Raw genomic sequence first — 15,373 nt, forward strand, 5'->3', positions numbered from 1 at the left:
GATAACTATTTCTAGGAAGACAGAAAAACCTAGTTTTATAGATACAGCCAATATATATCTTATATCTAAGCTACGTAACAATATAGAATAAAACAAAACAGCATCAACCAATATTATGATGGTTAAATAACTTGTATATTCTGATTACACGTCAGCAATTTAATATACATCTTTTAGAAAGCTTTTTAGGCTCTAACCATCCACATGACAGTAAGTTTACTGTGAAATATAAAGCACATGATACCAGCATATATAAAACATTAATCAAATGTATCAGATATTGTTAATAGCTGATCTTTTAACAAACCATCTAACTACCAGGTTCTTTGAGAAACAGGTTATCACCATTTTCATGGAACCACAAAAAGAGAATATTCCATGTCTTTAAATTATCTCTATGAGCAGATACACCAAAAACACTTAAGAAATAATTTTTGACCGAACATTTCGAAGGACTTCAAAATGTTACAATTACCTAACAGGACTTGCAAATAAAAGAAAAAAATGAACTAGCTGTACCTTTGCTAGTCACACACATTACATACCCTGTTCTTCCAAGTTTCCAATGATACTTTGAGTACAACACTCTGCCATTCTTTCATGCCTGGTAAGGTCTTTTCTGAAACCCACCTTAAACATTATATTCCTGATAAACACTCTTCCTATCTCCCCATGTGGAATTAATCACTCCTTTTGATGGTTTCTACTGTGCTCTTCCAGATTACCACATGACTTATATTAACTACTTTTGCTTGACTTCATAGCTCCAACACTGTGATTGTAATAATCACTCAATATGGCAGGTTAAACAATTACATTGACACAAGAAAGGGAATCAGAACATTAGTTCTTGAGGAAAAATATTTTGAGCAAATAAAAGTCATTTTTCTGGTGAGGATAGATCTGACTTCATGTTCGAATTCTATCCTTACCTACAAGATTTAAAAAAAAAAAACAACCCAGTTGTTTTATAGCAGTATTACTCACTTCTCGTAAGGTTTTAATATTTTTTAAAAGAAGTCCTACTACTTTGTCACATTGAAAAATTCTCATATATTACTGAGAGTTCTGAGCAGTTCACTCATAACTCAGGTTTGAAATTTGTATACCATCAAAGAAAGTGCTTCCTAAAGATGAAGATTTCAAGAATTTTAGAAAACAAAAGCAAAGCTTAAAACCAGTAACATGGGTGCAAAAGGCACAAGCACTGCCTGACCTGGCAGAAAATTAAATTTTTGCATGCTTCTACAAAGAATATTTGCATTGCTTCACTTGCAAAACCTTGAGGAATTCATCAACTTGAGAAGGGAATACTATAAAAACTGAGAATTTAATTTAGAGGAATGAACTAAAAGGGAATATGGTTTAAGATGATAGAACCATGCTCTTCCAACTGTAAAAAAAGAAACAAACAAAATAGGACTAGGCCTTTACTTATAAAGAGCACATTTCTGCAAAGTGTAAAAGGGATTAAAATAAACAAAGGAAAGGTTTTACACATAGCACAGCACAACTGGCCTATACACAAAGGGCAGAGGCCACCGTTCGCCTCTGAGGTGAAAAGGAAGGAAGAAAACCTATGCCTTCTCCTCTGTGCCAACACTGGAACTATGAGCCAGAAGTCTGAAAGATCTATTACGTTAGTTAAAGGAATTACATAAAATCTTGGTAAGTGAATAAGACACAATGATCTTTTAATAATAGAATTCTAAAAGAACTAATGCTGAAGCTGAATTATCGTCCTCTTACCTTAGTGATGAGAATTCGGTATTTTTCTACCAGGTGGTCGTTGTTGTGACAACCTGCTAGAAGTTGCCAGACTTCTCCTCTAAGAGCTTCAGGAACACCGCTTCTTACTAAGGATGACAACTGCTTTGGCCTCACGCTCAAGTTGAGATGCCTAAAGAGAAAGCCATAAGCTGTAAGTGCATGAAAGACAGAGTTTTTAAAAGTGCATTACTTTTAGGAAAGCTAAACTAAATGATATATAAAGACGTAATAAAAAACATCAATAAAGAAAAAAAGCCGCTGAACTAGACGTGGCCAATATAACTGTACAAGATTGACTGGAGAAAAAAATTCTGAAGTCAGACGACTTCTTCTGTATCTCTAAATTATTGGTCTAATTTAAAAAAATAAAAATAAAAATCAGAACTGGAAACTATAGCTTTATGGTTGTGGCTTGTGCAAGAAAAACAAAGCAAAATTCTCATTAGTGGACACATAGCTAAAGATAAGAGCTCGGCTCTGCATCAAAATTGATAAGTAAACTGTGTATTTTTATGTTCTAGCTAAACATTTGTTCTAAGTAAGAATAAATATAAAAATAAATGCTTTCAGCAGTTTTTATGGTGCTCTGCTTTAAGTAAATTTTTTGAATAACTATGACGGATAAAAATGTTTCTACTGTACTATTATATTATCAAAACAAGTTACTAAAGAATTGGAGCTTCATTTATTTCATCTACAAAATGGGGGGAATAAGACATCTCTTTGGTGGGGGGCTGCATCATGGATCTTATTTCTCAGATGATGATGAAAGTCACTCAGTCGTGTCCAACTCTTTGTGACCTTGTGGACTGCAGCCTGATGGGCTCTTCTGTTCATGGAATTCTCCAGGCAGGAGTTACCAGACCAGGAATCAAATCCATTGCCCCCTGCAGTGGAAGCCCAAAGTCCTAATCACTGGACCGCCAGGGAATTCCCTAAAATACTTTTACTGGGGGAAATAAAACACCTTGAAAAAGAATTTTTAGAAGTGTTGGTATTAATTTACAAAGTGCTTTTGCATTTAATTTTACTTGATCCTCACAACAACCATTTGAGGTATGTGATAGTATCTCCAGTTCTACAGGTGGAGAAAGAAGTTCAGGGAAGTTGATTAAGAGACTGAGGTAGACTCAAGCTCAATGAATGCTGTTACATCACAGTTGCTTTGTGATTTGAGAGCCACCATTACTGAGTCAATAAAGCGGGATTCTAACATGGAGGAAATTCTGTGGCTATCAGATTTAAGCTCAAGTTACCAGGACTTCCCCGGTGGCTCAGATGGTAAAGCGTCTGCCTACAATGCAGGAGATGTGGGTTCGATCCCTGGGTCAGGAAGATCTCCTGGAGAAGGAAATGGCAACCCACTACAGTACCCTTACCTGGAAAATCCCATGGACAGAGGAGCCTGGTAGGCTACCATCCATGGAGTCGCAAAGAGTTGGACACGACTGAGCGACTTCACTTTACTGGTACAAAATGACCACTATCGAAATACTGTACAGAAAGTCTGAGACTTTTCTCAAAATTCTTCCAGAACTCCAGCAGAGTGAAACATAGTACATTTAAAAGTTATTAATTCTGTGATGATGCTAGCACCCTTAATACAAGAGCTATAGACAGTTTAGCATAGTTTTGCCTTTGCTTAGGGGGGGAAAATACACATACACACACACACACACACACACACACACACACACACACATAAGTTGAAGAGTTGGAAGTAGAAAAGACTAAAGTAGTTCTATTATCTAATCCAAGGATTGGCACACTATGGCCTCTGGGACAAATCTGGCTCACCATGTGTTTCTGTAAACCAACTCTTACTGAAACACAAGCCATTTTTATTTTTTTATGTATTGTCTATGGCTGCTTTCACACTGCAACAGCAGAGGTGAGTAGGTGCAACAGAGTCTATTGGCCACAAAGCCTAAAACATTTATATTTGGCTCATAAAAAAAAAACTAACCCTAGAATTATTTGATAACACAAACTTGATTTATATTGGTAAAATCATTTTCAGAATAATTTTGTCACTGATAATAACTCTGCCAACTATTTTATTACTGACATTAGTTCTCTTAACCACTAAAACTCTTATCAAAATGAACTTGGAGAATTAGCACACAAAGGTATATTTATTATAAACACTGACACTAAAATCTAATGTAGAGTTAAATAAACCAGTTTTGCAATCAGACCAGACTGTGTTAAAAATTCTGAGCCTGCTGTTTACTAACTAGAATGGTTGACTTAATCTCTAGGCCAGTTTCCTCATCTATAAAAATAGATACTATTTTATAAGGTTATTATAGTTGAAATAGAGCACATAACTTAGCACAGTACTGGGCACAGAGTAAATCTATTCTTACTATGATAACTACCATTACAACATCTATTATTCTTAATCTACAATAATTCTGCATGGTGGTTCTACAGACTTGTATTTTGCAAATGAAGACAGATTCTAAAGAGTTAAATGACCTGCCCAAGATCATACAGCTTAGAAACAGGAGAGGGAGGACTTGAAGCCTGATCTACCAGGCTCTTAAAATTCCATGACACTGTGATGATTCCACATGTAATTCCACATATAACAGATGATGATTCCACATATAATAATGATGAAAAAATAATGACAAAATAAATTGAAGAAGACAAACTATATTATTATTTCTAAAAACACGACTGAAATCAGCAAAAAAAGTTATAAACATCCTGAAGATAGGTGAGACAGATGGAAAGTTAGTTAACATATGAAGGATTAAGATAAGGATATCATTTCATCAAAAGAATAACAAAATGGATAAACAAAGCCCGATAACTAAACATATTCCAAGCAACTGTATAGAACACTGGTGGGTTCATTTTATAAAATCTAGAGCATTTAGAGTCTAAATGCTGTATCTAAATAATTTTACATACACTATTATATAACCCATGTCAAGACTCAATTACATTTCTATTTTAGAGCAGAAATCTTTTTATATAGACGAAATCTCTGCCAGCAGCAGTCCAAACACTCCAAATTCACTGAACTGAAAATATATTGTGATGAGAGCATCATCAGCAGGTTTGTCTCCTGACTGCTGAAGGAATATAAAAAAAAAAATAAATGAGAACTATTCCCTTGAGGGGCTTCTGCAGAGGTCATTTATTAAAACCACTTGTGTAAAGACAAACCATGCTTTGGTTTGCATTCTCCTCCTGTATACATCTGACATTTCCTAATTCGAGAGTGTTTTACCAAAAGTGTAAAGCTTTGTGAGAGTGCTAGAAGCAGATAATGCCCATTTGTAGTCCCATCCCTTAAGGGCATGAAGTTTTTCTTTAATTCTGAGACACAGTTTTACTAAGAACAGAATGAAGGTTTCAACAGTTAAAATTTGAGAGAAAAATCAGATTCCAAAGTAACGGGTCCACGGGGAGTTGGTATGATAACCCTAAGAACCAGAAAGTCAGAAACAGAAAACTACTCAGATCACTTTCAAGTTTAGCTCTTTTCAGCATATAGTGGCATCCTACAGTGGGAAAAGGAAACAGCATAAATGTCTCACCAACCTGATTTACCAGGTCTCTGATTTCACTAATAAATTACCTGAAGGTAGTGTGCTCTTTTTAGACCATCTATAGGATATTGCTTAACACTGTCATCAAACTGTCTCTTGAGCTGATGAGAAATTCCTGAATTTTACAAGTGTTAGTAACTGGTAGAGCAATAAATATATACCATGTTTATAACATTCTGCTCTGTCACTTGAGGCGTATAACAGAGATAGGGTAAAATCCCACTGCAGTCTCTATCATGGTTCTATGCATCATGTGAGTATCTCCTAAACTTTCCTGATTACTGTGTATTGCCTTAACTACTGCGTATTATCTTAACCAGTCGGCAGTTTCTACCCACTTCAATATAAGTGACTTCTTTCCTTATTTATTTTCTCCATGGATTCCATGTTTGCATAAATATTCCTGCAGCAATGAGAACTTACTAGGTTTCTGATATTTTGAAAGCTGATTTCAGATCTTCATGACTTCACTATGCTCATAAACCTCTACCAACAGAGATTCTAGAATGTGAACCTCATACTCAGGCTTTTATTATTGGCTCCAAAACTGAAAAATGTTTGGCAGAATCCCCTAACCATAACATAAGAACTGCAGGTGTAAAGGAGAACTATTCTATCACAACTTACCATTTAGACAGCAGTTCTCCCCATGTTTCAAGAATTTTTTCTGCACATTCTTTGGATACATCACCAGATCCACTCAAGAGAGGCTCATCATTATCTTTAATAAACAAAACACACAAAAAGGATAACAGAGGTAGCTATGCTAGCCAGAAGAATGACCTGGAAATGTAACAGTCAAATTTGAAAGATTTCATTGGGAGCACAGTCTCATAACTTCTCTCTTAGCATATAGTCATAAATACAAGAAAAGTAAAAATGGCCCTAGGTGAAACGTTGCTGAAACTCTTTAATTCTCTTGCTTTTCATATATGCCTATATAATGTCAACTGAAGCAAAAGCCATATGATTATAAAACGATAGGACTCAAAGTACGGTATGTTCTCTTACCTGTTTCACAGCAAACAAGGTCATACATGAAAATATATAGCAATCTTATGTGTAACACTTAAAAGCACAAGGCACGCATGCATAAGCTTCCAAAATAGAAAAGCAGAGAGTATTTGCACAAATTTTGATAAGACATTTACAATCCAAACTTGTGTTGACACTTTTTAACATAATGATCTGGCAAAATATTAAGTGCACATAAAATTAAAATAAGAACTAAATCTCATGGAGTTATGATATTCTTTTCTCTTTTATGCTTTTATGACTTTCTAAATTTTCTATACTGGGATGGATTAATAGAAAGCATAAAAATACTTTTTAAAAAGGACCAAGATTAATCATTTCAAACTTTGTTCAAGAAATCAGGAAATGTAAATCTGAATACAAATTTAAGGATTATAAGATATAAACACAATGAAAAAAGTGACAATGATAATGGAATGTGAGAGAATTGAAAAAAGTGTAATGAAAGTAGTGGGAAAATAAGATTTACTTAATCTTCTTTGTTGGACACTTCGGGAGTTTTCAACTTTTTGCTACAAATAGTATTAGGATGAACAGATCTCACTGTTTTTATTGGGTATATGCCCAGAAGGGTACTTCCTGGGTTAAAAAATGCATGCTTTTAAGGATTCTGAAACTTATGACAAACTGCCTCCCAAAATGGTTTTACCAACTGACATTTGCACTAGTTGGGTGAAACAGTACTTGTTTCCATGTCAGTTCAATCAATGCTGTTTCTAAATGTTTTTGTTTAACCTGCCTTTAAAAAGTTTGGATCTTAAAAAATAACGTTTGGATCTTAACATCTCTTGATTATTACATCATGAATTGGCATCCCTTTAGTGATAGTATATCTGAGAGTACTGATTTTAAAGGCTCAGAAATCCAGGATATTTATTATTAAACTTATTTACATTATAATGTCTTGAACATTATCAGCAGTTTCCACAGTGAGTTCCGGAAGAAGACAGACTGAATGTAAGTGAGACCTCCACAGATGAATAAGGAAAACAGAAAGACTCAAGGGCTCTGAGATAATGTCCCTCTGCTTCACTGTTTTCCAGAGTTGCCCTGTACTCTAAATGCCTTAAGTAATTCTCCACTCATTGAAAATGTCAACATAACACAATGTCTTTGGGTGATGGCAGCTATTTTAAAATGTATTAAAATTTACAAGAGATAATTCCTTTAAAGAGATTAGGAAGACTTATCTTACAAAATTCTCTTTTACTGTTTGGATGTGTTCAGAATGTTGCTTCTGAACACCTCCCCTTTATAACTACTGGCTTCCTGCCCTGTGAGCACAAACGGCCTGTGGATAAGGAGGCTCTGTAGAGGACTATAGCCATTTATTTTCAGGGAGCAAACATCACAACAGGACCAATTTCCCTGGTTTGTATACTGGACTAGACAAAATTAAAAGATGGTATGGCTGCAGTCTCCTGTCATTAACTTTTCATTATGGAAATGGATCTAGGAAGGCTACTCATCTTGTCAGTATTTATTGATCATTTATTATACATCAGGAGTTGGACTACACGCCATGGAAACAATATGGAGCAGAAAAGGACACACTTTCTTCCTTTAGAGCCTGTGTTCTGATGTTCCTTGATCCTCCCATGGACTGCCACCTGCCCTTAAGTCTCTCTCTCTCCCCTGTTAACTGTTGTCAGCAGAGGCCTTCTGAATCCCCTCAATTATACTAAAAAAGACTGTGCCTATTATAGATTAGAACTACATCTCAGTTCTGATGCTATTAGCTGGGCCCACATTTCTTTTTAACTGGTAGATATCCTTTAACATCTATAATATGGAGATTTGAACAGTCTCTGGTTTCACAGTAAATGGTGCATCTTTCTCAACTTTTGGCATTTTTTTTTTCATTGCCAAGTCTTAAACAGAGGAAAGTTCTGTAAATTTTTATTTGCTCTGCATCTTAAGCAATGTTGACATAAAGGAAAACTGCAAGTCTCCAGAACCAGTTATACAGTCAATCTCAAACAGCAGGAACCATTTCACTGTTCCCAGCCTTAAAACATGACTTAAATTGTCTCTGCAGGAGACTCTAAATTGTATGCTAACTTTTCAAAAACATTTGTGCCTTCGTTGCACTTCAAAATGCTTTATGTGAATAAATGCCCAGAGATGATAACACAATAGAGCTCAGAATGCTAATTCACAAACGTGGATTAAAATCTTCCCTGCCAATTTCTAAATATTGTGACGTTGGGCAAACTCACTTTCCTTATGTTCAAAATAAGTCTTATTTTTCAGGAATTTGTGTGGATTATATAAACAAAGTATTATATTACTTCATAAACAAAGTACCTGTCTACCACACTAAGCATCTAGCAACTGGTGGCCATTAACATTACCAATAAATGATCCTAAGTTGATAAGTCATAGAAAAAGTAGAAGTTATGGGGAACAACAGGAATTGGGAAGTCAGCACTTGCTCTAAACTTGGAAAAAGTACATATAATCACGGACATGTATTTCTTCTACCCCAATCAAACACTCCTATCACCCTGATGCTTTTGTAACGTCCTATTTTAGCCAGAAGTGCCCAAACCAGCACATTTATCTCTGAATTCTCCCTGCACTTTAAAAGTTCCAGCTAAAAAAGTCATGGTACTCCACCACATACTCCACAATGAAAAGTGAATTCTCTCCTATGAATTTCCAGAACACTCCCTGTGAACCTCACATAGGTGCATACCTCATATGACTTTTCATAATCAGCTTGTTTTTGCCCTTAAAAATAAAGCTCTGGTACAAAATGTCTTCCAAACTTTCATTTTTCCTGTATTCCTGCCCTCCATTTCTCACTTTGATATAGTATGTTTAAACACAGATTGACAGAACAATTCACAGATATAAGCATGAAAAAGAGAGAGAGAGAAAAAAAAAAAGAACTGGTTGATTCCTAGTATTTATCAGTGTGAAAATCCAATAATGTATAAATCAACTGAGATGGAAACATTTATTTAGGTAGAAGCTGTGTCAAATTTGCTCTAAAAATGTGCTGTATTAATTCACCAAGCTAGCAGAGACTGATTCTTTAAAAAAAAAAAAAAAGCACTAATTATAAAATCTCATTTTTTCTAACTTGGCTAAAATTACCTCAAAGAAGGTCCTATGGCAATCAATTTTTATCTCCCACAGTCCTTTGTATAGATTCTCATAAACATTTGTTCAACGTATTCAAAATACTATGTCATTTTATCACTTCTCTGATAAAACTGTAACGGTCTGTATAGTCCACCACCCAAAATAGAAATTATGTTCTCCCTACAATTTACCTTCCTCTTCATCATCTTCTGGAGGAGAAGGTATCATTGAACTCTGAGATCCTGACTGTGGCAGGCGAATTGAGGGACTGGCTGTAGTTTTCCTCCTCTCTCTCTCTGATTCACTTTCCAAGCATACAACTTCGTATAAAGTGTCAGTATTGTTCTTTCTCTCCTTTTGCTTTATCTTAAAGAGGAAAACACATTATTCATCAAGTGATAAAAAAATTTTTTTTAATTGAGCACTACTTCTGATTTTACACAGGATCTGAGAATAAAAAGGTATTACTTTGAATATCTAAACTAAATGTAACCTTTCTAAGCAGAAAAACATATGTTTAGGCTTAAAACCCTCAAGAAAATAGGATATTTACTGAATAGGACTCTAATTCTGCAATTTTATTTACTCTATTCAGACTCTATCATCAAACATCCAACTACCAATATTTAGTAAGTTAACTTAAAAAGTTAACTGCTCTGTAGCTTCCCAGTTACCTTAAAATTTTGCTCAAGGTTTTCTATATAAAACTGTACATAAAAAATGTTTTAGAAATAATCAAAAACATACAATTTAATACTAAGAATGTCTTATCTCCATGCCCCTACCACCAAATCCTTTAGCCTAGTGATAACAGAATAGGTAAATTTTCTTCAACTGAAAGCTACAGCTGGGGGGTCGTAAGTGACAGAAAAGAGATTAATGGAGTTCACAAAATTTTTGATAACTCAAATTGTTTTGTATTTTGGGTTTATCTTGAGGCAAGCACATAACATTTTAAACTGACCTAAATAAAAAATTAAGAGTAGGGAATATAAAATATTACCAGTACAATATTTAAACATTAATATTCCATATTACAGTCAGTTTAAGGAGGAGGAAAAAAAGAGTGAAATACAGGGCAGGAGGAAAAGACAGAAGTGTAGGAAAAGAAACAGAGAAAACTAGAATAGAAAGGTAGCAACAGAGAGAAAGAGAAAGATACACATGCATAAAGTCAAAATACAGAAGCCGGAGGGCAACAGAGGTTCATTAGAAATATCAGGCAGAGAGCAGATATTACCATCTTAATGTTTATTTGGATTCTTAAGAAAAACTGCCCCAATCCTAGAAGGCTAGCATAGTAGCAACAGGTCCTTTCAATAGCATCCTGAAGCACTGTTTATTAAGTAGTTGGTAAACTTTTCTGTAAAGGGTCAAACAGTAAATATTTTAGTCTATGTGGGCCAGCAGTCTCTGCTGCAACTCCTCAACTCTACCATTATGGTGCAAGAGCAGCCAGAGACAGTGAGTATGACTGTGTTTCAAAAATTTTTTATGCAAACCACTGTCAGGCCAGATTTGACCCACAGATCCAGATGTGCTGTTTTAACATATACAAAGGATTATATAATATTCAAGATGAACAAATGACTTAATTACTTATTATTAATAAAAGGACCCAGACTCTGTGAAATTACATATTAACCTGTAGGTTTGTGACCAATAGCTAAATAAATAATTTCTGTCTAATAGAAAAGATAACCCAAAGGTTACCTACAGTAAACAGTTTTGTTTCTAACCCATCAATCTTGTTCTAATTTTGTTTTTTTTAAGGAAAGACTACATAAATTCAAGTTCCTCAAATACTTGGAACCAGTTTTACCATCTTACTGGTTCCCTCATTACTTAATGAAATACATTAAAATCTATGACATACAGTCATTCTAAATTTGCAATTATGATTTTTAATTTTCAAATATTATGCTTTGATAGGTCAAAGAATTTACTTTTGTTTTGCTTAAATTATTCTCTAAAACATTAGTTAATTGCTTTCTAAATCAGTTCAAAGATCAACATAACTTTTTATCTTTAAAATTTTTTTCCCCAGAAACTATATAAACGTTAACAACCCCCTGCACTTCACCTTGAACTCCCCTTTGAGTAATAGTGACCAGAGCAATCCTGTCCGTTGCAAGTCAGATAAATATGGAGTCAAGATGATTTGTTAAATGCAAAAAGAAAAAAGAGAAATCTTTGTACAAAAAGAGAAATCTAGTAGTCACCATCTTAACCAAGTTATCATACATCTCAGCAACAGCTCACTAACCTCTGGCTCCTGATCTAGCAGTTCAAGAGTTCCAGCACAGAAAGCATTTTCTATCTTGAGAGGTATAGTGAAATACTACATATGTGTGAGTATGCCCGTGTATACATACACACAGGCTTCCCAGGCAGCACAGTGATAGAGAATCTGCCTGACAATGCAAGAGACGTGGGTTTGCTCCCTGGGTTGGGAAGATCCCCTGGAGTAGGAAATTGCAACCCACTCTAGTATTATTGCTTGGAAAATTACATGGGCAGAGGAACCTGGTGGGCCACAGTCCCTGGGGTCACAAAGAGTCAGATGCAATTGAGTGAGCACGCGCAAACACACATGCATCCGCGCGCACGCACGCACAAACACACACACAGAGCAAGTACACACATAGATAAAAGCTTGGGTTTCCAATATGGATGGTTATACTAATTACTGTCTATAAACACTGGACACATCACTTAGTCTTTTAGACATTAGCTTCCAGATGTTAGCTTCTTCATTTATAAAATAATAACTTTATAAAACATTTTAAGATCCCTGCAGTGTCTTTAGCAATAAAAATTCTGTAATTCTATAACTTTAAGAATTTAAGAATGATTAGTTGGTCTTCTATTCACCTTATGTTACTGTTGGAAAATCTAGTCTTTGGACCATTTTTTCCTCTTTCTTTCCTAACTAATTTCAAAAGTTTCTTCTCTAATATGGTGCCATCTTAATATAGGAATCCCCACAGTTGGGAAGGGTTCCAGCTTAAAAAGGAGCTACTGAGTCACCAGATAATTTTAGGGAAAGGAAAAAGAATAAATTTTTAAACATGCATTTTTAATAATGTTTCTATAATTGTTTTCCTATGCTGTTTAGTTGCTAAGATGTGTTCAACTCTTTTGCGACCCCATGCACTGTAGCTCACCAGGCTCCCCTGTCCATGGAATTTTCCAGGCAAGAATACTGGAGCAGGTTGCCATTTCCTTCTCCATGTTTTCCTATACTTATGGCAATAAACAGAAAACTATATATTGAATATTTAAGAAATTTTGTCTGTAGCAGTGTTTCCCTTTTCTGTCTAGTGAGAACTGCAAAGAGGTTAAAATTTCAAATTATGTTTAATTTGACTTACATAAATCCCCAAAATGCTCTTATAGAAAGAAGGACAAGAGAAGTACATTTCTATGGGAAGAACCCTGGCTAACACCCTTAGAAGGCTTATGGTATGAATCTTGTTCACAAGACATCCCATAAAATCTATTTTACATCTTTGGATCTATAAAATATAAACACTATCCTCACTATGGAATATGGATCACTATGAAAATTACGAGACAGAAAATGTCACTAGTCCAGTGATTGCCACAAGAGGGCCTCGGTTAGTGGTAGCTGCTAATAATTTTTAAAGCCAAGAATGTAAAAGAGGAAATTAATAAACTTAGGCTTAATATGTTATAGAAGTAAAGTGAATTAAGAGTGTCCTAAGTGTGCTAAGACAGGAAAAAACTGTTCAAATTCTTCATACTCTATCTCTTCTCCCCTCAACTGACTACCCCTCACACCTACTCCCCAAGACATCCAAATAAGGAGAAAAACAAGAGATTATTCTTAGGAATACCCTACTATCCTCCCATCTTCCACATATAAACTTCAGCTTTTTGCAAAGAAAATATTGACAATTCGGCCTATGTTTAGCTTGAAACTTCAGCAAAGAGTCTAGAATACTCTATCAGGCTAAGTCTCAGGCATACATTATATTTTTGGCTAGGCTATGCTGACAAGTCATTTGTTAGCCTTGTTAGATACATTATTCTAGATCAAACCACAGAAAAAATATTCCTGTAAACCTATGCAATCTTTGAATCAAAAGCTGTATAACATAAGTCCTCAAGGTAAAAGCAAGATCGGGGAAATCTTATTTATATTCACTAAGATAAAAGAAACAGAATTCTGTTTAAGGAGAATAATTTTTTATATACAAATTTATACTAAAAATATACAATTAATTTGCTGGCTTATTCTAGAAACTACTAAGAATCATTTCTACCCACTCTTTAAACCTGTAAAATAATGCTTGCAAATTGGTTTTATTTCTGAAGCATTCTTTCCCTGAGGCTAACCACTAAATAATCAATGCTGTTCTGATTTCATGACTTCAGTGTTTTTTTCTGTCCCACTGATATCCCTCTCAATAATAATAGCTAAAATGCATGTAAAGAACATGTATGTGCCAAGAACTATTTCAAGTACGTTATACAGTTTCTCACCTACTGTCACAATAACACTATCAGGAAGATTATATCACTGCCATTTCACAGCTGAGTAAACTGAGGCTCAGAGAGTTGAAAGAGCTTGCTCAAAGTCCTAAAGCTAGTCAATGGTAAGATCCATGTATTCTGACTCAAAAACCAAGTTCTAGATGATAATCCTATAATCCTTCGCTCTTGTCACAGTGAAGATCTGGGACCCAGGTTTACTTTTTGTCTCTTAAGATAACACGGAAAAGAAATTCCTGTTCTGCTTGTTACCTTTTTCTAACTATAACCAAAAGGGCTAACTTGGACTCACGGAAACTAAAATACTTATTGCTACAGAAAAGTATATTCAAGTAAATCCACATACAATATTATAATCTTGGATAATGGAATTTCAATGTTATATGAAATTCATAAATCTTTTTGAGAACTATGTTCAAGATATTTAGGGTAACTCAGTGAACAGAACAGATTAAAAATACTGCCTTAGGAGGTTTCTAACACTAAAAAACACTTAATAAACCAAAAAAAAAAGTATATTGTGCAGTATATTAGAAGCTAACACCCTTGTATGTAAAAAAACTTTTTTTAAAGTTTATCATCAGAGAGGGAATTGGCAGGACCAGTGGATAACTGGGCAAACTGCAGTGTTAAATGGGGGTGGTGAGGAGCTGCTAAGAAATCTAACCAAAGACCTGAGGACTTGAAGGAGATGAATAATAGCAAGTGGAATCCAGGGAAGAGCATTTGAAGTAAAAGGAACAGTTAATAGCAAAGGCCCTAAGCGCATGGTTAGAGCAGAGGAAGCAAGCAAGAAGTAAGAGGAATTAGTTTACAATAGGCAGCAGATCAGATAGGGTCTTATAACCCACTACATGGACTCAGGATTTTATGGAGTAAAAGAGGATTAGAGAACTTGAGCAGAAGAATGATGTGATTTGACACTAGGCTGCTATATTAAGAATATATCAAAAGGTAGCAAAAATAGAAACAGGGAGATCTGTGAAAAAGATATTCGAATAATCCAAGTAAAAACAATATTTCGGATGAAGTTACGTAATGTAGGTGGTAAGAAGTGGTCAGCTTCTAGGTATGCTTTAAAAATAGAATTTCCTGACAGACAGGATATGGTGTGTGAAAAAATAAAAAGAGTAAAATTCTTGGTGTAAGTAACTACTAGGAGAAGATGCCCATAAACTGAGATGGTAAAGACAGGTAGGCAGAGTATTTTATGGGTGAGGGATGAAATAATGACATCTTTTTTGGACATGGTAAATTTGAGATATTCTGAAGGCTAAGTGAAAGAGTGGTATTTAAGGAGGAGGAAGTAATTATCTGTATCAAATGCTCCTGACACATTAAGTAAGATGAAAACTCACACTGACCACTGGATTCAGCAATTTAGGTCACCATGA

General features: G+C 35.0%; 1 protein-coding gene across 9 annotated transcripts in view; it reads right to left on the reverse strand.

Annotated features, from left to right (window-relative positions):
• Window positions 1–15,373, reverse strand: part of RABGAP1 (RAB GTPase activating protein 1) — a 160,561-nt gene that overhangs the window by 87,364 nt on the left and 57,824 nt on the right. For all 9 annotated transcript variants that reach the window (XR_009694646.1, XM_061154702.1, XM_061154704.1 and 6 more), the window contains 3 exons: window positions 9,653–9,827; window positions 5,964–6,057; window positions 1,750–1,900 (listed from right to left, as the gene is read on the reverse strand). Coding sequence is in view for 8 of the 9 variants with exons in the window: in XM_061154702.1 (XP_061010685.1) it covers window positions 1,750–1,900; window positions 5,964–6,057; window positions 9,653–9,827 (420 nt within the window). In the remaining variant the exon portion in view is untranslated. The remainder of the gene's footprint in view (window positions 1–1,749; window positions 1,901–5,963; window positions 6,058–9,652; window positions 9,828–15,373) is intronic.

The sequence above is a fragment of the Dama dama genome, chromosome 11, assembly GCF_033118175.1.
Source record: "Dama dama isolate Ldn47 chromosome 11, ASM3311817v1, whole genome shotgun sequence".
NCBI classification, from domain to species: domain Eukaryota; kingdom Metazoa; phylum Chordata; class Mammalia; order Artiodactyla; family Cervidae; genus Dama; species Dama dama.